This window comes from Canis lupus, chromosome 20 (assembly GCF_011100685.1).
Source record: "Canis lupus familiaris isolate Mischka breed German Shepherd chromosome 20, alternate assembly UU_Cfam_GSD_1.0, whole genome shotgun sequence".
NCBI classification, from domain to species: Eukaryota; Metazoa; Chordata; class Mammalia; order Carnivora; family Canidae; genus Canis; species Canis lupus.
This window is the reverse complement of record NC_049241.1, coordinates 36,289,342-36,313,526: the sequence shown is the minus strand read 5'-3', so window position 1 is coordinate 36,313,526 and position 24,185 is coordinate 36,289,342. Positions and strand designations below refer to the sequence as shown.

The following is a 24,185-nucleotide window of genomic DNA, read 5'->3' as shown; positions in this document are numbered from 1 at the left end:
GACAGCTCCCAGGGGCCCTCCAACACCCATCCAATTACACTCAAAATCTCCTTGGCGGAATTCAAGAGTTTCCATTTTCCAGGCCAATCAATTTTGCCGATCTACTTGCCCTACGTTTCCTGACCCACACCTGATGTTTCTGCCTAAATGCACTCTATCTCTGTTCCTAGGCAGGCTCTGTGCTCTCTCCATTCTGTGGCTCTGGCTGGCCCCGTTCTTGTCCTGCCTCTCCCTGCTCAGACCTCTGCACGTGGGGAGGGAGAAGCAGCAGCCTGCATTCCCCAGCTGGCCTTCCTTGATCTGCAGGTTTCAAATACTCTTAGTTTGGTCTGGGAGGTCAGATTCTGCACTCATATCAGAAAGGCAGTACATCCTGTGATCATATTTAGAGGTACATTTGTATATTGTAGCAAACTGAAACCCATCACCTTTCAAGTTTGGAAAAGGTTAATGCTCCTTCATCCTTGTGATTTGCTTGCCTCCTTGTGACATTGGTTTTCTTACACCGAATTTGGTTACTTCCAGCATCGGTCATCTTGAGGGATTTTAATTTAAAAAAATATGAAGGAGACAACTTATGCTCTAGAGAGGGTCACTGCATCTTATTGCCCCTGAATACGTATGACTTTTAAAATTACCATTTAAAAAAATAAATAAATAAAATAAAATCACCATTTAATGACTCATTTGTCACAGAAAATGCTTATCATATAATGTTAGCTGAAAAAAACCCAGAATGCAAAATTTCATTTACTATATGATTATAACTGTATGAATCATGTGGGTCAGGACTGGAAGAGGCTGTGGGCAAATGACAATAGTTTGATTTCTTGAGGAAATGGGATTGGAGATGACTTTTTCTTCTTCTTACCACCGCTGTGTCAATGTTTCTACCATTATGCAAAATAAAAATATCAACTAATGTTGATAGCTACCATTTGTAGTTATATTAACAATATGGTAATTAGTGTATGCTCAATCTGAGCCACTGAGTTCTGCATTATCTCATTTAATCCTCCCAGCACATCTCTAAGGTGGTGCATGGTACGTGGGCAAGAGGTAAAGGCGTCTGTCTCCCACAGCCTCTGAGGACCCAGACAAGCAACTTTCCACACCTTGGCTTCTCTCACTTTAAACCTTCTTATTAAAATAAAACCAAACAACTTTCCATGAATCAATTTTAGAATAGTTACAGAAGGGAGAAAATGACAAAGAAAAAAAACCCACTCTGAAATAAAAAGTAGTCTGTAGTGTCAACACTGGGAAATCCATGTGTACATCTCGGACATACGTTCTAGGGCATTTCCTCTCACGGCTTCCACTGTAATCCTCCTGCAAATCTCTCACTGGGAGCTGCTAGTATGTTTCCCTCATTTGGGAAGTGTGGAAGGAGGAGAAATACTTGTTTTTGAGGCTAGAACCTAGAAAAATCACGAAAATACCATTGGATGGCAGAATTTCTTCTCCTAAAGTCTAAGATAAGAATGACTGATGCAGTGGAGCTTTGGAGGGAATGAGTCAACTCTACAGGATGGAATGAGGCAGGGTGAAAGGTGGTATTGTGCCTATGTGGTTGTTCTAACTCTCATAATTCCAAGGTCTAGGGGAACAGATATATTCCAGGAACTCGTGAAAATATTTTTTTTTTAAGATTTATTTATTTATTCATGAGAGACACAGAGAGAGAGAGAGAGGCAGAGACATAAGCAGAGAAAAAAGCAGGCTCCATGCAGGGAGCCTGATGTGGGAGTTGATCCTAGATCCTGGGATCATGGTCTGAGCCAAAGGCGGATGCTCAACTGCTGAGCCACCCAGGTGTCCCTGAAAATCTTTTTTAACAAAAATTGAGCTTTAACCAATGTAAGCATATCAGAATGAACAATGGAGACCATGTCATTCCAAAACCTCCCTAAAATTGTAAGCAATTAAGCAGCACTCAAGGACTGATGGTATTCCTACGTTGTTAGTGCCATTAGGAGATAATCCAGACTTTCCTAAGATTTTTTTATTTGATTAGAATAGTTAATATCTTCCTCAATGTTTAGGTCTACGTAAAAAGAATTTCCTTATTGGTCCAGCAATGCTTGCCATCTTCACGGGGCGCTTAGTTCTATCATCCTGACAAGTTTACAAAGGGTTTGTGTGATGGCAATACAACTGAGCTGTTAGAGATTTACCTTTTATTCATCCATTTATTCATTCACTTATTAATTCATCTAGTAAATATTTGTTGAAAACAACCACAGGAAAACTCTTCCTTGTGCATTTGTTAATACAGTTATAGTCAAGGGCAATGCCTATTGTGTCTATTGCTGTATGCATGAAATCCACATGAAAAGTTTAAGAATTAAGTCCCAAGAAAAATACTTAAGCTCTCCTGAGTTACACCAAGCTTTCTCCTTTCTGATAATAGCCATTTATTTCTGTGTTTCCCATTTTGCCCTGGCTGTCAGGAAGTTCAGAGATACTTGTGATGCTCAATCACAAGCATTGTATTAACCTCGTGGTTGGTATATTTGTCCCTTTCTCTTTCCATGGCCCTGATTTCCAGCTTTATTAACCTTAGTATATATCCATTCCTTTGACAGCTCACCTCAATTCTGTTTGGAAAAAGATGGGGAGTGGGGCATAGTCTAAGGCAGCATTAGACATCCTCGTCAATGCTTATCATTTGGAACTAGGGAGAAGAGATGGTTGCACAAGATTGTGAATGAAATAAATCCCACTGACCTGTACACTTTAAAATGGTTGATTTTATGTTAGGTGAATTTTACCTCAATAAAAAAATGGAGAAAGAAATCATATCAGTGACTTTGATGATGATAATGGTGATGACTAGACACTAATCAAAGACAAAGTGTTTTCCATGATGGCCAATGGGAACCATGGGAAAGTCATCCAGGGAGTCTGCCTCATTGCTTTAGAAGAGCAATAATTAACATTGGCATGTGTACAAAGCAGTCACACAGCTGGCTTTGAGAATGACAACTCTCTTTCCCATCTCTATCCCTTCTCCAAGTGACATAGGCAGAGAGAGAAGCTCTGTTTTGTTAGAAAAGAACAGCTTTGTTATTTTAAAATTACATAAAAAGAAATGTCCATTGTGGGTAATAAGATACCCATAAAAGCCACTTATATTTTTATAACTAGGAAGAACCAGTGTTAACATTTTGTGTGTACCTTCTAGATACTAGATCAATACTTCTGTATTGATCATCAATGCATGTATTCAATCATCCATCTATCTATCTTTTCCAAAGTATGGTCCCTAGAACACTAGCCTCATGATTAAGTAAGTCTAGGAGGTGGGTCACTAAAGCATCTCCTCTTGGAAGTTTATGATGCACATCAACGTACTCAAAGATTTGAGAAATTTGGTAGCAAAGAACTTCATTCACTATGATTAATCTAGAGTTTTTCCAATGTACTTGGACATGGAATCCTTCTTTTCTGCAACTCAAGGAATAAATGCAATATTTCATGGAAGCCAATGGGGGTAGGGAATACTTGATCTTAAGTTTTAGTTCATATTCAGTCTATGCAGTCATACTAGAAAGACTGCCTGAATTGGTTCTATAAAGTAAATTTCTCTCCATGTCAGTTTCACACTCCTAAAACATAATTCTTAATGGCTGGATAGAATTCTATTGTATGGGTGTCCCATGGCTTGCAGAATCAATACCTCATTGCTGAGATTTGGATTTTTCCCATTTTGGCAGTCATAACGAATATTATTATTGTGAACTAAGGCCCACCTCTAAAACATCCCTTCCAGTGAAATTTGGTTTTCTTGGGGAGTGGTATCTGCAGATTGATTCTTCATGAGTGTTTTTGTTTGTTTGTTTGTTTTTACCTTGACTTTAAACCTGTTAGGAACACTTGGGAAACAGAGAAAGGTATAAAACAGCAGGAGTAGAAGGGTAGGAAGAGGGGATGGTTTTGCTGCTAAATTAGATTATTAAAACTTTTTTAAAAATACATTTTTTTGATCTTGTGTGTCTATGGCCAGAATTCTGGCCTAGCTTCTGCCCATTCCAGGAAGGGCCTGATGTTCTGGGACAGTTGAGCTTAGATTTTCTAGTTTAGATTTGTAGGTCTAGAGTCTCAAGCAAGGGTTAGGAACTCAAGGAATATGAGAACAATTTGTGAGTAGTGTAGTATGAACTTTTTCTTTTCTTTTCTTTTTTTTTAGTATGAACTTTTTCATGAACATACACCCCATTGTTGAACTGTGGCATCAGCCCAGTGGTGAATAGAGGGATTCCAGATGCTATAGAAGATGATTTTTCAGTAGAGTTCTGTGGACATGGATCATGTGATGAGAAAATAATTTCCATTTCATTTTTTTAAAGATTTATTTATTTATGATAGACATAGAGAGAGAGAGAGAGAGGCAGAGACACAGGCAGAGGGAGAAGCAGGCTCCATGCCGGGAGCCCGATGTGGAACTCAATCCCGGGACTCCAGGATCACACCCTGGGCCAAAGGCAGGCGCTAAACCGCGGAGCCACCCAGGGATCCCCTAATTTCCATTTCAATTCATGTTTGGTCCTCTTGATATTTTTAAAGGATCCAGTCTAAGTTTGGTACTGAGATAGTCTTAACACCTAACATTTTCCAATTTCCCTTGTGATGAGGAGAGAGCAGACCTCAGGGTCGGAGTCCAGGAGGCTAAAATTTAGTGCCATTGCTTTGTTTTGACTGTTTTGTGTTTAAAGTCTTCTGGTTACCTCCTGGCTATGGCAAGAGATCCTGCTAAGATTTCTTTCAAAATAAATGGAAAGGGGATTCCTGGGTGGCTCAGTGGTTGAGTGTCTGCCTTCAGCTCAGGGCTTGATCCTGGAGTCCCGGGATCGAGTGCCGCATCAGACTCCCCACAGGCAACCTGCTTCTCCCTCTGCCTGTGTCTCTGCCTCTCTCTCTGTATCTCTCTTTTTTTCTCTCTCTGTATCTCTTATGAATAAATAAAATCTTTACAAAAAACAATAACTCCAAAAACCCAAAATAAGAATATAAAAAAAATCATGATGTGATATACGAGTAACTGAAGTGAGCAGCCCAGGTCTCATGGTAACTAACAGTGTGAGCTTCTTGTTTTTGAGAAAGAGAGAGTGCATGCAAGTCAGGGGGTTGCTGAGGGAGAGGGAGAGAATCTTAAGCAGGCTCCATGCAAGAGTCAGACACGTAGCCAACTGAGCCACCCAGGTGCCTCACAGTGTGAGCTCTTTATAACTGTATCTTTGTATGATTATCACTCATGAATCCATTTTGGGTTATCAGTCTAGTTTTCTTTCTTCTTTCTCATCTACTTTCAGTTACCTGAGGGAGCCAACGAAAACTTCACACAGTAGGATGTTTAGTTGGATGAGTGAGCATTTGCCACATAATAGAGAGTGGGCACACAGACCCCTTGAGGTGGCTGACCTCTGCCATAGGGCACTGTCAGCTTTTCCTTCATCACAAGGGAAATTGCTTATAATGGGAAGATGTAGCACTTGGAGCCAAGAAATATAGAAGAATTCACTGAAAAACACTTTGGCCAATGAAACTATCTGGGAATTGGAGAAATATTTCTCCCTTCCCCTCTGGTAGCTGGGATAGCAAATAACCCTAACAGAGATCTGCAAATAACAGTAATAAAAACTAAAGCCCATGCACTAGACTAAGGGAAGATGTCAGCTTTAAGAAGGGAAAGAGAAAGGACTAGAGGTAGAACAGAGCAAATAAATGTAGGTTTAAGCCCATGAGGCACAGGTGGGATTTTTATATTAAGCAAGCAAAAGACTATAGGGGGGAAAGCAGACGGACTTTATTTATTTATTCTTTTTATGACAGAATCAATATAATCTAATCAAGTTTTGAATGCAATCAGAGTAAGATGAGAAATATCAAGTAGGTTCCTGGAGGCAGTAAGCAGAGTATAATCGTGTCCAGAAGGGATGACCAGAGTGATATTCCACATTTCTCTCCAAGCCCTGCTGGGGAGACTCTGAAATTAAGGAAGGGTGACATGAATTCAGTTTCATGTCCCTCAAAGTTTTGATGCCCTGTTTTATGTTGCATTTTTCTTCCCCTGGGACCAGGCTTTCAGCTAACAAAGAAAGATGTCCTTTTGGAAGAAGGTAGTGGTGACTGTCATAGGTCACTTTGTGGGGTGCACAAACTCAGATTACAGACCCTCAGCTAGAACATAATGAGAACTGGGAGCTCCAAGCTCCTTCATAATCTGCAAGCATACTCAGCCCAAGTCACCCCATATACCAGTAACACAAGCAAAGGTGGACTGTGTACCATGTTAATGCAGCTTTAAGCTCCCACCAACAGTGATGACAGTACAGATGACTTGAAACAAGACCACTGATCATCACGTGTTGCTCTGAAGCACTCAGGTACCCCTCTTAAGCACCCACCATATAGGAATTCTGAAACCACCATTGGAAGGTGATTATGATTTGAATTTGTTGAAAAAGTGCAAAACGACTTATTGATACTGGCTCTAACAGCTACTTTAATCATATAGGGTCTGTCTCATGATGATTAAGGGCCAGGTCCTGGGAGACAGGGCCAGGGTAGGAACCAATGTTATCCCAGGGAGCCTTCTCAGAGTCTAAGTGGGCAACGGACACATAGTTGATAACATAATGCAATCAAATCAGACTGGGATTGGGGACCTTGGCCCTGGGGCTGTCCAAGTCAGAGGAGGCTATAACTAACTGTGGTTGGGGCAGGGAGCAGAGAAAGGAAGAGAGGATAATGAGTGGTCATGATTTCCTCAATGATTTAGCCCCAACAGTGGTCTCAGGCCACACAACCCCTTGGGGAAGATGTTACTACTTCAGGCACAGAGCAGTTGCTCAAGAAACATTTGTGAACATTTGGATGAATGAGGAAACAGTGTCTCTCACAAAGAAGCTGTGCCTCAGAGAAGAAATAACTTACCTAAAATCACACAGCCCATCAGTAGCAAAGCTGGATTTCAGACCTGAGAACCTCATTCTCTCTCCGTCACACATAGCATTTGCTGGATGCTGGCATGGAAAGAGCTAGAAAATCCAGACAGGCATGAGAACTTAGTAGGGACCAACCAAGATTGGGATTTGTAGAAAATAGAGTATCATCCCCTACTCATAGACGTCTGTTTTATTCTCTTTACAGGCAAGTTCATGTGACCCAATAAATGTGTTGCTAATGCATATTAATATTTGTCTCTAAAAGAACAAAGCCACAAAACTATGGTACTCCATGTTCACTCTCAACGGGTAGCTCTGGTGCCATAAATCTGAATTAGTCCTTTAAAAATATGCCCCTTTCAGCCCACCTTGTTTGAATATTTGATTTAGAAACAACTAATGAAGTCCATTTGCCATATGGGTAAGTGAACTTTTTTAAAGTAGGTGTTTTGCATCCCTGCAGTTCCAGGAGCTGTTGTCATAGTAACATTTCCCCCTCCACTTGCAGAATGCACAGTCCATGGAGCCAATGGCAATGTAGGTCACGAATGAAAAGGGATTTGGTGGCTTTGCCTCAGTTTGGCATAGCTGGGGACTGTTCATGCTGGGGGCTCCTGAGGGGCTCACATTCCTCAGAATGCTCTGTAGTAGGACTGAGTCAGAAGAGATGTAGGGATGGAGAGTGGTGGTGGAAATAGGAGGTACTGAAGTGGAGAAGGAGGGCTAGCTGGAGCTGCGCCCCTGCATGGAGATTGAGAGCATCTGAGAGCCTGGGGTGACCTGTGACAGGTCACAGCAGAGGATGGACCATGTGAGGCTCTGGGGGCTCACCATCCCAGCTGCCTAGTGGGGGTTGGTGCCCTCTGCAATCCAGAATCCTTCTAGAGTTGGTTTATGAAGGCCCACATCAACTACCAATATTGAAATTGTGGCTGTAGGAGACCTCAGCTTTATATACAGCTTGGAAATGTGTTCCAGGAACTTTTATTTATTCATCTATTCACTTAGCAAACACTTACCAGGCCCCCTTTCTGGACCAGGTACTGTACTGGACAGTGCTGGCTTTTTGGGTGAGCAGCCCCGGCACTTGAACAAGGAGGACCCCATGCTCTTAGTTTAATTGCGGTTAGTTTAATGCTCTGCTGTTGCTGTCTCAAAATTCTTAATCATTTCTGAATTACGGCCCACTGAAAGTGAGCGTTGTGAAAGACCAATGCAGGGTTTCCTGAAAGGAGGGCAAGTTTCCCCCTCAAGGTTATAAAGATTAGGAGGATATCTACCTGTCAAGGCAAGTGCTTTGGGTGCAAACTTTCCTCTTTTTTTTTTTTTTCTGAGAATTTTCTCCTTTAACTTTTTAGTTTGACATAATTTCAATCTTACAGAAAAATTGAAAGAAGAGTACAAAGTATTCCTATATACCCTTCATCCAGATGTTACATTTTATTATGTTTGTCTTATCTATCTTATCCATCCAACCACCCATTGTCAAAAGGAAATTCAGAGAGCTTTACTAGATATGAATGTTTTGATTGAGAAATGAAGTGTTCATGAACATGGAGATGTCAAACCCAAAAGTGATGTGAAGCGCAGAAGTATGACATTATGGGATGGCTTACATAGTGAAAATAAGGACGTTGCCTAAACTTTAAAACGATTGGCTATTTCAATGGGGTTTTCTGGTTGGAGGGTATTGGTTAAAGTGATTATCCTATATCATTTTAGGGAGATGCCTTAAGTTTTGTTTATGATTATCAGAGGCATTGACAACAGATGACGTAAGTTAAGTTTTGCCTCCGTTGATGAAATAAACTGGAATGAACATTGCCTATGTGGCTTAACTGCTTTTGTCTGCTAGGGGGTTGGCAAGCCTGGTTTCCATATTATTTTAATACTAACCATCCATCCATCCATTCCATTCATCCATTCATCCAATCTGTCTATCCATTTACGGTTTGATCTTAAGTTGTACACATGATAAAATGACCCTTTGCTGCTAAATACTAAAGCATCTATTTCCTGAAAACAAGATCATTATTTTACATAATCATTTGATTTATCAAAATCAGAGAGTTAACATTTGCACAATATTATTATCTCTGTACAAATTTTATTCAGATTTCACCCACTGTTCCAATAATGTTCTTTATAACAAAAGAAAATCATGTATCACATGTTGTATTCACTTGTCTTGACTCTTGAGTATCCTATGATTTGGAATTTCTCCTAGTCTTTCCTTGTTTGCCCTGACATTGCTATTTGGAAGGAGTACAGGTCAGTTGTTTTTCAAAAATCAGGTGTATCAAGATGTCATTTTTGTACACTAAAGTTCTTCCTTTTTAGATGTACACTCCTCAGGCCAATTATCTTATAGTAGGGCCCTTACATTGGATCTGATGTTTCCCCACAATTGGATTCAGACTGTGATTCTTTCGCAGAAATACCATGGAAGGGATGTTGTGTTTTTCTCAATGCATCACATCAAGAAGCACATGGTATTGATTCCCCCAATATAATTGATGCTATTGGAGACTGTATAAATATTCTGCTACTCCTCAAACTTTCACCCACTAGCATTTTCATTCAGTGATGTTTCTTGCCTGAAAGTGATTAGTGTGGTTGCCAAATAGTGATTATCCTAATCCCATTGTTCCTTTTACATCTGTTTACTTTCTTTTTACTGTAAGGTAAACAACATCTCCCCCAACGAATTAATAAATTAGTTGAGTGTGGGCTTTTCATTCTTATTTTATGCAAAGGGTTAAACTCTTATCATTACTTATTGTGATGTTCATATTGTCTCAAATTTGGCCTTTTTGAGCTGGGCCATATTTTGACTGGTCGCCCATCATTCTTTGATTCTTCCTTACTTCTGGCACAAGATGTTCCAAGTTAATTTTGTATGTTCTGTGCCCCAGCCTTGGAGTCATCCACTTCTCCAGGGAAGGGGGCAACTTTCTGAAGGTACACATGGTGCTCAAATCATTTCAATCTTGAGATTCTTTCCAAGTTCATGTGGTATAAACAGAAAGGGGAGACTTTCAATGAATAATTTTATTCAAGATCCTTGTGTGGGGCTCTGTTCCCCCCTTGATTGAGTTTGAAGCAACTTACCGAAAAAAACTTATACAAAAAAAGTTATGAAATAAAAATTTCCAAAGGGAAAAAAATGGTAGGAAAAGGAAGAAAAACATATATGCCAGCAACAAAAGTTGCTGGGCTTGCCCAGAATAACTTGGTGTTCAACATTCTGGCAGCCAAATTAAAGAAGGAACTGCATGGAGAGGAGATGCCCAGTGCTCATAGAACACCTTCAGGGACTCTGGACTGCTGGCAAAGGCAGATGTGGCAGCAAGGGGCCTGGCTGGCACTGTGTTGTGGGAATAAAGAGCCTTTTGGGATGACATTCCAACCAGGCAGACACAGAATAAGCTATGGAGAGGATGCAGCAGGGCGAGGATTTTTTTCTTCTTGAAAGCACTTTGAAATATGTTCTAGCTCTTGGACCAGAACTCAGTGAGACCCCACAGCTAGAAGAGAATTAGTATTTAAGGGCCCCACAATAACTCCTTCACTCATTCACTGTCTCACTCAATGATGTTCTAGCAAATATTTATTAGGAGACATGCAGCTATCAAGCCCAGGGGAAACAGAGACAACTAAGATCTAGACCATGCCTACCAGGTCTGACAGGGAGGCTTGATCGTGAATGATGGTGTACCAGATTAAACACTAACCATCCTCTGAGAGGGGCTGTGGGGATTGAGAGGCAGGCAACTGCAAGGCATCTCTTAGAGCTAGAGGAATATTTCACAAAGGAGCTGCTATGTTACTAGGACATGGAACTTCAGACCTGCAAAAGCGCTTTGAAGAGAATCCTGGCCAATGGCCCCATTAAGTGCTCGAATCTGTTCTGCCATTGGACCTTATGCATGAATTGTCATTTGCTAGAAGTAGGGGTCTAGTGAAAATATGCAAATGAAGGAGTTGTCCATATGTGAATAGGTATTCTATAGTTCCTTCACTTATTAATTCATTTACCCAGTGACTATTTACTGAGGCCCTATTATGTTGTTGGCACCGTGGCAGACACTGGTGAGCAAAACTGCACTCAATATCTGCCCTCCTAATGCTTGAGATCTAATGGGAATGGTGGAAATTAATTAGATTAATCAAAATGTATGTGTATTATTACAAATTGCTCCAAGTACTCTGATTAGGCAGGGCCAAGGGGGGGAGTTTCAGCTTTATCTGCAACATCTTAGTTTTATTATGTAAACTTTCAAACTTATACAAAGATAGGACACTGTAATAAACCCTCCAGTACCTGTCACCCACATATTCTCTCCTCCAGGATTATTTATAAGCACATTCCAGACATTATATTACATTGTATTCATTCACAAGTTTTTCAGTAAGTATCTCTAACAGAGACCCTTTGAGAAAAACATAACTATGATGCCATGATCACATCTAAGAGTACTACTAATAATTCCTTAGAATGATCAAATATCCAACCGATGTTCACATCCCCTTGTCTTGAAATTACAATTTGTTCAAATCTGGACCCAAATAAGGTCCATACATTGCAATTGGTTAAGAGTCTCTTAATATGTCTCTTAATGTGCATTTTTGCCAGTATATCTCTGGGATAGATTGCTTGAAGTTTCTTGGGTCAAAGGATAAGGATGTGTGTAATTTCATTAGCTGTTATAAAGTCCCCTCTACAGAGCTGTAGCAGTTTGCATTCCCACTGGCCATTGGGGAGAGTGTCCTTTTTCCTAGACACTCACCAACGGACTATATTATCAAACTTTTGGGTTTTTGCCAATCTGATAAATGAGAAGTGGTATCTCATTGTAATTTTCATTTCTTTAAATTAAGTTTCAAAAGAAAATGGGCTCAGGGTGGATTCTGAGTCTGCAGAGGAAAGAAGCAATTTGCATAGAAATAATAATATTGCCAACTACCATCCAGCACATGTTATTTTATCTTACTTAATCCTCAATCCTCCTAGGATGGAAAGTCATATTGCCCTTTACAGGGAGAAAACTGAGGCACCGAAAGGGTGCATACACCCTTGTCTAGGATCCTACAAAAAGGGAGTAGAGACCAGGCTGAAGCCATGGTGGTATGTTCAGGAACAGCATCTGAGTTGCTCTGCTGACCTGAAGGACAGCACAGTCCCAGAGTGTGAGCATCCCCCAAGGTGCATCCTTCTTTCTTACTTGGAGCCACCTTACAGAGCTCCTGGCAACAGTAATCATTGTCCCAGCAGCTTTAAGGGCAGGGAGAGGGGCATCACAAGCAATTCCTTGATGATAGTGGCTGGGTCCATGGTGGCCAGAACAGCTAGTGGTTGACAGGGCGCAGGCCAAGGAGGATGAGGCCTGGGTGATGGGAAACAAGAAGCCACCCCTGCAACAGTTCCAGGGTGTACTTTGGAACCCCTGTTATTATGATATTAGAACAGGATTTTTCCTCCCCTCCATTTTTCTTAAAGAAAAAGACATGAAAATAAGACAAGAATGGATTTTAGAAAAGAGGAACCAACTCAGAAATGCAAACCTACCACATTCAGACTTCTAAGTGAGTGCCCTTCTGACCAATGCCTTTTGATTCCTGAAATACTGCTTCATACCTTTCCCAATCCACATAAGACATCTGGTTTTTTAGCCTTACAGTATTACTCCAGCTGGCGAGCAGCGAGCCAGCATGGGGGCTGTGGCCAGCCATGCTGTAGAGGGAGCCTGCGTTTCCCATGCCCCCATGGGCTCTGCCTGCAGAAGTGGAAGCCAGGAGGAGATGCAGCCCCTTCTACGGAGCGCAAGCCAGGATCCTCCACAACATGGATTTTGCTCTGCTTTGGGATATTAGAGGGAAAAAAAAACTCTTTGCCTGCTTCCTTTAGCACTTTGAGGGTGCTATGGGGATTTCTTCAGCTCCATCGTCTGTCTTCACTCCTCAGCATTTTGTTTGTTTGTTTTTGAGATTTTATTTATTTATTCATGAGAGGCACAGAGAAAGAGCAGAGACACAGGCAGAGGGAGAAGCAGGCTCCCCATGGGGAGCCTGATGAGGAACTCAGTCCCAGGACTCCAGGGTCATGACCTGATTGGAATGTAGATGCTCGACCATTGAGCCACCCACTTCTCCCTGCACCTTTGTCTTTGAATATGTTTTGAAGCATTTGCCTATCTTTACTATGTGGGGTTTTGGTGTTTTGTCCACCTTCCTCTTCCTATCTATCAACTATGAATGATTGCAAAAATTCATTTCAAGGTTGTAAAGAGAGAGGGCAATTTAGTGGGGAAAGCCTCAACCTGTTTGTACAAACCCCCTCCCCTGACACCCCCCCTTGCCAAATACTCAACAGTGACCCTCCCTCCCCCAAGAGGACAAACCAGGCCCTTCCCTCTTCAAGGGCTCTGGGAGAAAGAACTGGAGAATTACTCTGGGCTCTGGCAGGACTTCAGATTCTTTTGTTTTTTCCCAGTCAAAGCTCAATAATTCTTGAGCTCCAAATTTAGAAGCCTGTATGGAGAGGCCTGAGAAATCAGTAGTAAGACAGCCAAGCTTTCTAACTTTTTTTTTCCCCAAGCAATCTAATAAAGCTATAGCACAATCATTTCCCAAGGTCAATTTTCTGCTTTTAATAGTTTTAATGAGCTGTTTAAGAGGCTCCTCAACTTGTGCTTAGCCAAGCTTGCACATGTTTGGGTGAAAGGAGGAAAGGAAGGGATGAAGAAAGGGGGATGAGGAGGATGCAGGAGAAGGGGTTCTGGCCCACTAGCTGGGGTGCAGGAAGGGGACTAGCATGCAGTTTAATGTCCTTGTAGGATGTCTCAGGGATGCTCAGGGAGCACTGTTACACCCTTGAGATCGGATCTAAATAACTCAGGACCTGAGGGCCAATCATCACTTCTACCTGCAAGTAGGACCCGAGTGCCTCCCAAACTTGGAAATCTACAGGGAGGTGAGAGAGATATGAGAGTTTGAGGGTGCTGAGGAGGACAGAGGGAGGGAGGACAGAGAAGAGCCTTTAGTTTTCGGTGAATGCATGAGTTTGAAGAAGGGGCTGAGGATGAGGAAGGAGAGGCAAGGGAAAGAGGTCCCAGCTCAGGCGAGAGTGATGCTTCCGGCACCACCGAGGCCCATGTGTGAGGCAGTCTGATGCTAACGGTCACCATGATCACTGTGTGATGCTAGTGAGGCCCAGTGCTGTCCACCCTGGTCACTATGGACTGAGCCTGAGGCTATGCACATTGTAGGTCTTTGCTCCCTCAATGCTCACACTGCCGGCGAGGTAAGTTCCATTGTTCCCATAACACAGTTGGGCAGAAAATTGGTTATGGAGGATAAAGCATTGGTCCAAGGTCATCCAGTTAGTACGGTTGATCTGCATCCAGACACTCTGGCTCCAGAACCCAAGGTTATTGTATCCGTGACTGTTATTTCAAACACCACCTGAGGGCAATATGAAATTTTCAGGAAAAAAATCCAGATATACCAACACAAAGCCCTTAAGCCACTTAAGAATTGATGCATGTGGCAGGCACTTCAGACTGTCCACCAAAAGCCATTCATTCTTTTTCTATAGCAATGGAATGATAGGCCTCAGCCACTCAGCTAGACAGCCTTTCCTGGCCTCTTTGGCAGCTAGGTGATGCAATTGTCACCTGTGGAGCATGAGTGGAGGCGATGTGGAACATCCTTGGGCCTGGGGTGACAGTGGGGGTGAGTCCTCTGCACTCAGTCCCCTTCCTGCTGGCTGAAACCTGCAGGTGCGGCCATCCAGCTTCAGCCATGTTTGTGATGACAATGCTGGGGGGTGTTTGGGGGGGCACATGATGCATGGAGAGGTGCTGACCACCTACACTGCCCACCTTCACCTTGACACTGTTGCATGAGAGAGAAATACGATTCTTTGTTTTTCAGGTCATTGTACTATTGCATCCCTTTGTTATAGCAGCTTTCCCTGACTATTATGATATGTTTCTTTTAAATTTTCTTCCTTTGGAATATATATATGTACAGTAGTTTTTCACATACTGACCTCCTTAGGTATTTGTGGTTTTCCTCATATTTTATGATCCTCTTTAGGGACCAGTGAATCCAGACACACCATCAAATTACAGTACAATATTAATTAAAAATGACAATCAAGCTACAAACCACCCATTGTATACCTCTCCTTTGATTTGAGAAGTCCTTCAAACCTCAGGCACTCAGTGGGCAGAGTGCATTTCCCACAGGATCATCATATATGTCTGAGGTTCTTCAGATTCTAGGGTAATGCAACCATCTCTCTACTCGTGTAAGCCTGAAATTTTGTCCTTGCATCCTGTGCCAAGACATGCAAGGCCCAGGTGCCCTGTTTCCTCACCTTTTGTCCTCCATCAGTGCTACATCCTAATTAGGCCCCAATATTTCTGTTCATAGGTGAGGGCACTGAGGTTCAGGGAGAATCTGGTTTTTTGGCCCTATATCTGGTCCAGAATCCAGGCCTGGCCAAGGATGGACTGTGGGGGCCAAACCAGGTACTCGACTCCTTTGATTCCCCAAACTAGGACCTTTAAAAAGTATTTTTAAAAAAGTTTTTTTCTTACATTTTCAAAAGTGATTTGTGTTCTGTGTACACACTATTCAACACAGAGGTTGAAATAAGCCTTTTAAAACGTATGTCATAAAAAGACCAATAACCCAGTTTTTTAAACATGGGCAAGGATTTGAAAGACATTTATTTATTGACACATTTTTTAAATATAAAATTAAAACTCAGATTATCCTCTTTACACACTGTTTGAAAATCGACACCCCCCCCCCCCCCATTTACCATGTCACGGACATCCTGATGTGTCTGTCCCCCTCATCTCCTGAGGGAGAGCTCACTTGGCTGCTGCTTCTTCACTTCTTCAGTACTTACATAGTGAGCACCTACTATAATGACAGCGGACAGGATAGATCAAAAACAGTGGTGTGTCATGCATCCACAGGGGATGGGAGAGGACGGATGAGGAAAGGCCCATCCTGGCAGCGGAGAGCTTGGAACCTAGCTGGGAACACCAAAGGGAGGAATTTCAGGACCTGCTCTAGGAAGCAGGGTGGCCTGGGGGTCAGGAGGCTGCAGAGCCCACAGAGCCCTTTGTGATCAAACTCTTATTGCTCTGATTGCAGCTGCTGGCTCTCCGTCTGCCTCCACCCGGAGCTGTCTGGCTGGCGACAATGCATACCTCTGAGAATCTGGGAGGAACAAGCGTGGGGTGGTTTCATTCTTGTGCTTTGTGCATAATGTAAATGTAATTAATCATGTCTATGGTGGTTTATAATTTAGTATTTTTTTTTCATTTTTAGCAGTCTAATTAAATTCGTTTGAGCTTTATAAGTAGTTATTTTAGAATTTTTCTTTGTACCCCCACTGTTGGAGTGCTGAAGACTCACAATAAATATGTCTCAAGGTGGCTACTGCTGTTTTCAAAATGAATCTTAAAGGCTATTCAAGTGAAAAGTATTTTTGTGTTACTACAACTTAAATTAGCCACGGGAAAAAAAACTGGAGAACTGCTTCTTGTTTCTTTCTTCTTAAAAACTTTACAGTGCTGTAAAGAATTAGGATAGGAACGGCTATGAGCTGAGGGGAGCCGTTTGGCAAGGTCCTAACCCAGGATGGACATGGAAGTGGTAGGTGCTTCTAGGACCCCGCCTGGGCTTTCAGCTTCTGATTTAGAAAAGAAAATACACATGCTTTTCTCTGTCTCTCAGACAAAAGCCCATTTCCAGAAACATTGTACAGAGCTCATTTAATGGTGTAGTAATTAAGTTAGAAATATGCAGTGCTTATCCCTTTTATGAATATCCTACTCACTGAGTTGACAAGTTCTCTCTTAAAGCCATAGAAAAATTATTTAAAATAAGGACTTAAAAACTCTATTAATAATTAAAGAGATACAAAGGAAGGCAACAACAAGATGCCATTTTTTCTCCCACCAAACTCTCAAAAATTCGTATCAATGGCAAGAGTTTGTGTAGGTACAATCTTTGTGGGAATAATTTAAACAGTAACTTATTTTGAATAAGTTGTTGTGTTGTATTGTTTGTTTGTTTACATAAACTTTGAACCAGAAATCCCACCCCTCAGTCTGCATCTTAAGAAAGTACAGAGTTTCTGAAAGGTGGTGGAGGGAGGTGGGGGCGATGGGCTGGATGGGGGATGGGCACTAAGGAGGGCTGTCTATTTGATAAGCACTGGGTGTTGTACGTAAGTGATAAATCACTGAATTCTACTCCTGAAACCAGTATTGCACTGTGTGTTAACTAACTAGAACTTAAATAAAAATTAGAAAAGAAAAAAAAAGAGTACAGAGTTTAGGCAAATATGTAGGTTAAGAGAATTCTCATTCATACAGTTATTATATATTTGCTGAAAGGTTTTAAAAAGAGGGTTTTTTGAAATTCTTCTTTTCTGTGTTATCTTACGTGTAATAATTCATGTCAGTTCCCCCAAAGGAGCCAGGTTGGAAATGACAGATGAGCCCCTTTGAGAAGAACAACCCAGATTCTGGCCCTGCTACCCATTATGTGACCTTGGACAAGATGGACTAGTCTTCTCCATTCGATTTCTCCACTGATGTTATTTGTTCCTGAAAGTATCTTGTTTGTTCTTTTTTCTAATTTCCTGGGTCCCCATTCTAGAAAAATCAGTTCCTTAAGGGTAGGGACTAGTCAGGGCTGTTGACCACTGTGTTTGTGGAGTACAGACTATTGACTCCCTGGTTGTGCTGAGCCTCAGTTTCCTGTGACACAAATTGGGTTGTGACCACACCTACCTACCCTGTATTATAGAAGTCTCATACATGCAGAGTGCTCAGAAGAGTGTCCTTAAATACTCAATGAATGGTGAATAAGGATTGAATTTTGTAGTCTCCCAAATTACTGGGAAAAACTGGTGGGAAGTCAGGTTAGTAGAGAGAAAAGAAGGAAGGATGGAAGTATTTCTAAGGAGATTCTCATTTCCTCAGACTTAGACACTGAATTCTTGTTGGTCTTGGTCTCTCTCCACAAACTCAATCCCACTTTGCTGGGAGCTGGGGAGGCAGGGTGGCTTCCTTTCTCCCACAGTCCACGGTGACTCGAGTCTCCCAGGAACCTGCACTCGCTGACATTCAACTTCATGTAGAATTGGTACTTGGGGTAAAGGCTTTGTGAAGTCATTGTGTCTGGTGTGGGAGGCACTGCAGCCTTCACCAGCCTTACTTAGAAGGATTTTTTTTTTTCCCTTATGAGTCTGTTTTGGGGCTTCAATAAGGAAGGTCACTGCTTGAAGCAAAATCTGGCTTTTTCACTTGGCTTCTATGATTCAAGCAGTCAAGTGCTTCCTGACTAAGTCCATTGGGTTAGACCTTGGCATTAATCCCTAGAGGAGGAAGGAGAGGAGGGGTGCTTGGCAGTTTACTTGTTCTTTCATGGAGGCAGTTAACTTTGGTGCTGGATGGGAAGTCAGAGATGGTGTTAGCCCTCCATTAGTGGAGTGGGACACTGAGGACAAAGCAGTGGCTTGTCCAGGGGTGGTCAGTTGGCTTGGGGCAGAATGGGCACCTGGCCTCAAGTGCTCAGACCCCGAGCTCGTCCTCTTCCCACCAAGTCCAGCTTCCTCATTTTGTCAGCAAGAGAATGAGGGCAGGGGAAGCAGCCTGCTGGTGCAGGAAAGGGTCTAGCCAGAGAGGAGCTGCTGGATTTGGGAATGTTCTCTGGGTGAGTACCTTACCACCTGGCCTCACACACCTGTATCCCTAATGCTGGAAATGTGCTTAGTCATGGCAGTTGATTTACCAAACCATCTGCCTTGTCATGCCCTGGGCTACACTCTATTGTATCAGCATTTTAAAATGTAAATTTCTGGTTCTACCTAAGAATAATGTAAATTCATTTTGATTTTAGGCTCAGGTGGTATCAAAAGTTAACAGGAGAATTCAGTATTGCATGTAATGTCAAAATGGATTCATGTTAACTATGATTCCATTTTCTTTTTGTGTGGAAAAAAAATCGTGCCTATATGAATTCATTCATGTGTTCCTTCAACCAAGGTTTTTTAGACTTAAAAATGTTCCCTTTTCTGCTCCCAGCTTTTCCATTTTCTCTCTTCCAACCATTCTCATTGGTGCGTCTGTCTGTTCTTTTTTTTTTTTTTTTTTTTAATTCAGTAAAATTAGTTGAGAACCTCCTGTGTGCCAGCACCTGTGCCCAGTCCTGGTGATGCAGGGCTGAAGTATACATTCATAAACAGACCTCTTGCCTTCAAGGGACCTCTTTCTAAGGAAGAAAGACAGACATTAAACAAACCAAGTGATTTCAATATATCAAGTGCCATGAAGGAAATGAATATTTCTAAGTATCCTTGAGACAAGTCTTCCTAGATGACCTTCTATAACCTCACATCAGTCAGTCAAAAATAAAACTCCCTTCTTTCTCTCAGTCCGATTTTCCTCCCTGACTTCTAGGTCTTCATTAACAATGTTAGCACATAAGAGTGATCCTTAATGTTTTAAGACAGGGACCACTTTGAGAACACACTAAAAGCTATGGGTGCTCACTGTTTCCTGTCTACAGTCTCAGGGGGCTTCACAGTTCCTGGTTAAGGATTCACATCCTGGAGGAATAAGGAGGCATGGGGGATGGGGCCCAGCTCAGCTAGAGTCTCTATTCCCTGGGGGTGAACAGTGATGGGAGACAGTACTTATGTTGATTTGCTTCTATAACATTTAAAATTCCTTGAACTCTTGATATTGAAAAAGGTTTTATACTTCTCACAGATTTCTCAAGCCCTTCATATTTAAAAATGATTTTCATATGTCTCACAGATTATTTACTCAGTACAAACAGAAAAAAAGTAGCTTTATGATGGAGAAATCATGGTTACCATGCTAACCATGTAATCAAACGTGGTGGAGCAAGAGGGCTGGTGCCTCCTAATGTCATGCACTGAGAAAAACACAGCACCTATCATGCTATACTCTTGCCAAAAAGTTTCACCTAAATCTAATTATGAGGAATAACGCAGGCAAATACAAATTGAGGGGTATTACATAAACAACTAGCTTGAATTCTTTTAAAATATTGATGTCATCAAAAGCAATGCAAAACAAAGATAAGGAACTATTCCAGACTAGAGAGGCAGATAAATAACTGCCATATTGATTAGATCCTGGATCAAAACAAAACAAAAAAATAAAAGCCAACCCTGACATAAAAGATACTGAGGGGAATAGTAACTCACAGTTTTTTTCTGGGCTGTATTTAATGATATCACATATAGGAACTTAATTTGCAAACCCTAAGTACCAGAAAAGTATGAGCTTATTAGTATAATTTGTATTGTATTTGTATTGACTTTAAGAAGGACAGACACAAAATAGTCCCATATGATATTAATTTTTTCTTTCATTCAAAATGCGTTTATTGATCTGAAATGCAAAGGAGTAAATTGACTTGCTCAAGGTCATCAGTTCAATTAATAAGCAGAACCAGGACTATAGCCCAGGTCTTCTTGTCCTCTAGAGAACATGGGGCGATGGCTCAGGGAAGATCATGAATGTTGTTCATGCAGATGGTGGTAGGTGAAGTGATACTGTTGATGATGGTAGTGGCAACAATGGTGTTAGTGGTGTTGATAATTGTGGAGAGATGAAGTTGGTGATGGTGTTGCTGGTAGTGGCAGCAGTAATGATGGTGTGGTGGTGGTGTTGGTAGCAGCCTCAGTAATGGTTGTGGTGGTAGTGGTGCTGGTAGTGGCAGCAGTAATGGTGGCGGCAGTGGTGGTGATGGTACTAGAGGCTATATTGTGGAATGATGGTGAGAGTTGGAGATGAACCTGAATGTGATCAATAGGATTGAAGGGTAAAGTTTAGGAAGTGCAAAAGCAGGTATTCTTATTACCTTTCTAGAATTCATTTTCCTTTTCCCATTTTTTTCTTTCTTTCTTTATCTCTCACATTCTTGGTATCTGATTTTATCTAGGAGTTCTCCTTACTTTGGATCTGCTTATTATGTCTAGAATGAAAACATATATTATTAGGGTGGCAAACTATATATCTTTGCTTTGCTTTATAAATCATGACAATGTTCTACTGTTATGGAACAAATAGCTGCATTCTATAAAATGCAGTCTTTTTGGAACAAAGCTCTTAAACCTCTAGGACTTCCTTTCAACTTATGTTTTGTTGCACATAACCTAACAAGCTGCAATTATAGGGCACCCAGAATGGGGAGGCTGATGGCTGCCATAATAATGACCTATGAGAGGGCAGCCTGGGTGGCTCAACGGTTTAGTGCCTGCCTTTGGCCCGGGGCGTGATCCTGGAGACCCAGGATTGAGTCCCACGTCAGGCTCCCGGGATGGAGCCTGCTTCTCCCTCTGCCTGTGTCTCTGACTCTCTCTCTCTCTCTTTCTCAAGAATAAATAAATAAAAATCTTAAAAAAAAAAATGACCCATGGGGTATGTCAAGCACCCTTTACTATTCCGTTCTCAGCACTGTTAATGCTTGTGGGATGAATCTCCTCTTCTTCTCCTGCTGGTATTAATACCAGAAAAGGTTCAGTCCAAATGGATATCAAGTTGGTGTATTTTTGGAGACACTGGTAGGTCTGTTATTGTCAGACCAACTGCTAGTATTGTGTTTGCATTTAGTCTCTACTTGCTATCTTATTCAGTGTTGTTTTCTTTTTTTTTCAGAGCTGAGTGGGTGAGTACATTGATGGCATGCTGATCAGATTTCCAGGCTGCCATGGGGTTGTGAGTAGAGCTAATAGACTGGATGAGAGAATAATGAGCCAAAGCAATATTTTTCAGCTGTGAAGAGACCAACACAAAGTTCAGCACTTGGGTCTGAATGACATCTTGCAGAGAGAATGGCAGGTAAGGGACGCAGCCTAGGCATCTGGGAAATAGTCATGCATTGTAGCCAATGGCAACCTCAAGATGAGGTGGCTGCTAAGGAAGTGAAGTTGTGGTGTGAGAATAGAGACAACACAGCTCTATCTTGGGTGGCTTTCACTGGGGGGTCCCATGTAAGGTATTCTTTACCACACTTGACTAACAGGGATTGTATTGAGGGGAGAGTTTAGGATGATGGGGCTGAGGTTGGGGCTTGAACTGTCATATAAATCTAGGAAGAGGGATCCCTGGGTGGTGCAGCGGTTTGGCGCCTGCTTTTAGCCCAGGGCGCGATCCTGGAGACCCGGGATCGAATCCCACGTCGGGCTCCCGGTGCATGGAGCCTGCTTCTCCCTCTGCCTGTGTCTCTGCCTCTCTCTCTCTCTCTCTCTCTCTCTGTGACTATCATAAATAATAAATTTAAAAAATTAAAAAAAATAAATCTAGGAAGATGGAAACTACAGCTCTGGTGAGCTGTTATTGGTTAAAACATGCTTTTATTACAACTTATAGAAAGCTCAACTCATAGTGGTTATGTGATAAAAACGTGATCATCTAATAGAACAAGATGTCTGGAGGTAGGCCACTCCAGGGGAAGCAGCAGTGGCTTACCAGTATCTTCTAAGGCCTGGGCTCCTTCGAGATTTATGTTCTGCATTTTCAGCATGTTGGCTTCTTGGTCTGAAGTTTGTCACTTCATGGAACAAGATGATTGCCAGAGATCCAAGCATCACACTTCACACAAATGCATTCAAGGGAGGAGTGGGAAGAGGCACAGCCCCTGGGCTCTTTCAAACATATCACCCTTCCATTAGGGACCAAAAACTTTTTCAAAAGTTTCTCAGTGGGCTTCCCTTATATCTGTAGGCAGGCTGTGTCAGATGCTCATCCCTTTGGCCCTTCAGTTTCAAAGACTGACTAAACTTAATCTCTGGGGCTGGGGAAAGGATGCCTTTCTTTCCTTCTTGGGTGTATTTATTTCCTTTTTTTTTTTTTAAAAAAAGATATTATTTATTTATTCATTAGAGACACGCAGAGAGAGGCAGAGACATAGGCAGAGGGAGAAGCAGGCTCCCTGTGGGGATCCTGATGTGGGACTTGATCCCAGGATCCTGGGATCACAACCTAAGCCAAAGGCAGATACTCAACCACTGAGCCACCCAGGTGCCCCTTTAGGTGTATTTCTGCCCATCTTATAAGGAAACAAAACTGGCATTTTCTTAGCTCAGAAAGAGGAGGTGTGAGAAATGGCAGCCGGGTGGGCAACCAAGTATATCTGCCACTGGGCATAGCTTACTTTGCAAATGTGAGGAGATATTTCTGCTTGGTATGCAGAAAAGGATTTGTTTATGAGGCTCCAGACACAAAGTTTGGGCAGATGTTGTGCCAACTGGTAGACTTTATAAGGAAGTCAACTTTTAGTCCTACTTGAGTCAAGATTTCCTGATGGCTAGAGTTACCCAGAAATGGAAGGTGCTGTTTCGATGGTGGTGGGAAGCAGAATCAATGTCTACCTGGTAGGGGATAGGGACATGGTAAAGGGAATTCCTATACCTATTGGAGGTTGGGGAGGGTGAAGGGAGAGGGCAGGTATTTACACTGACCTATGAGTTTCCTTCCAACCCAGAGAACCTCTGATCCTAGTAATTAGTTTTTCCCCTTTGAATGTTCACTGGATAATTATGCTAATTGCAGATAATGTTTCTACTAAGTGAGGTATAATTTCAAGTTGGATGGTTTTTTTTAATCTTTAGCATCAGTGCATGAGATGCAGAGTTTGCCTTGGACCTGAGCCATACTTTGTTTAAAATTGTTACTTTTATGAGAATAAAGCAAGAGGGACACATTTTCCTTTAAGTTAAGTTATGGATAATGTGCACGCTGGCCCATGAACTGGCATAGTAAATACCAATTCCCATGGCCCCACAAACATTGTTGAACTTGTGGCACTGAGGCTGAGTATCAACTGGGCAGAGCCACCTTCTTTTACTTTTGGTATACTATGCCCAATAGGATAGCAATAACTTCATACAGATTAGAGTATCAAGGAGAAAAGGATGAATCCAACCAATTAAAAAGACGTTAAATTCATTTCCAAATGAGATATTTCTAGTGGTTTCCAATATTCGTGGCAAACACCATCTCTTGTCCAGAAGTCTCTGGAAGCTTCTTGGGCATTGCTCTCAATTCCTTTGCTGTTCCTTAGCAAAAAGAAGGAATGGACTAGATACAGACACCCTTTGGGGATGTCGTTCCCCTTCCTCTTTGCAACCCGTCCTGCCACTACCTGGTGTAGTATTAACTATCC

General features: G+C 41.9%; 2 protein-coding genes across 8 annotated transcripts in view; both read left to right on the top strand.

Annotated features, from left to right (window-relative positions):
* The window catches only part of LOC111091310, a 58,634-nt gene extending 42,226 nt beyond the window's left edge, over window positions 1-16,408 (top strand). The window contains exon 2 of the mRNA XM_038566139.1: window positions 16,125-16,408. Coding sequence (XP_038422067.1) covers window positions 16,125-16,244 — 120 coding nt within the window. The 3' untranslated portion in view covers window positions 16,245-16,408. The remainder of the gene's footprint in view (window positions 1-16,124) is intronic.
* Window positions 1-24,185, top strand: part of CACNA2D3 (calcium voltage-gated channel auxiliary subunit alpha2delta 3) — a 946,725-nt gene that overhangs the window by 21,886 nt on the left and 900,654 nt on the right. For 2 of the 7 annotated variants that reach the window (XM_038566133.1, XM_038566131.1), the window contains one exon: window positions 21,677-21,686. The exons of 4 other annotated variants lie outside the window; for them this stretch is intronic. The gene's annotated coding sequence lies outside the window, so the exon portion shown is untranslated. Of the gene's footprint in view, window positions 1-21,676; window positions 21,687-21,797; window positions 21,860-24,185 lie in introns of those variants that run through there. One more of the 7 variants, XM_038566134.1, reaches the window with a different exon arrangement.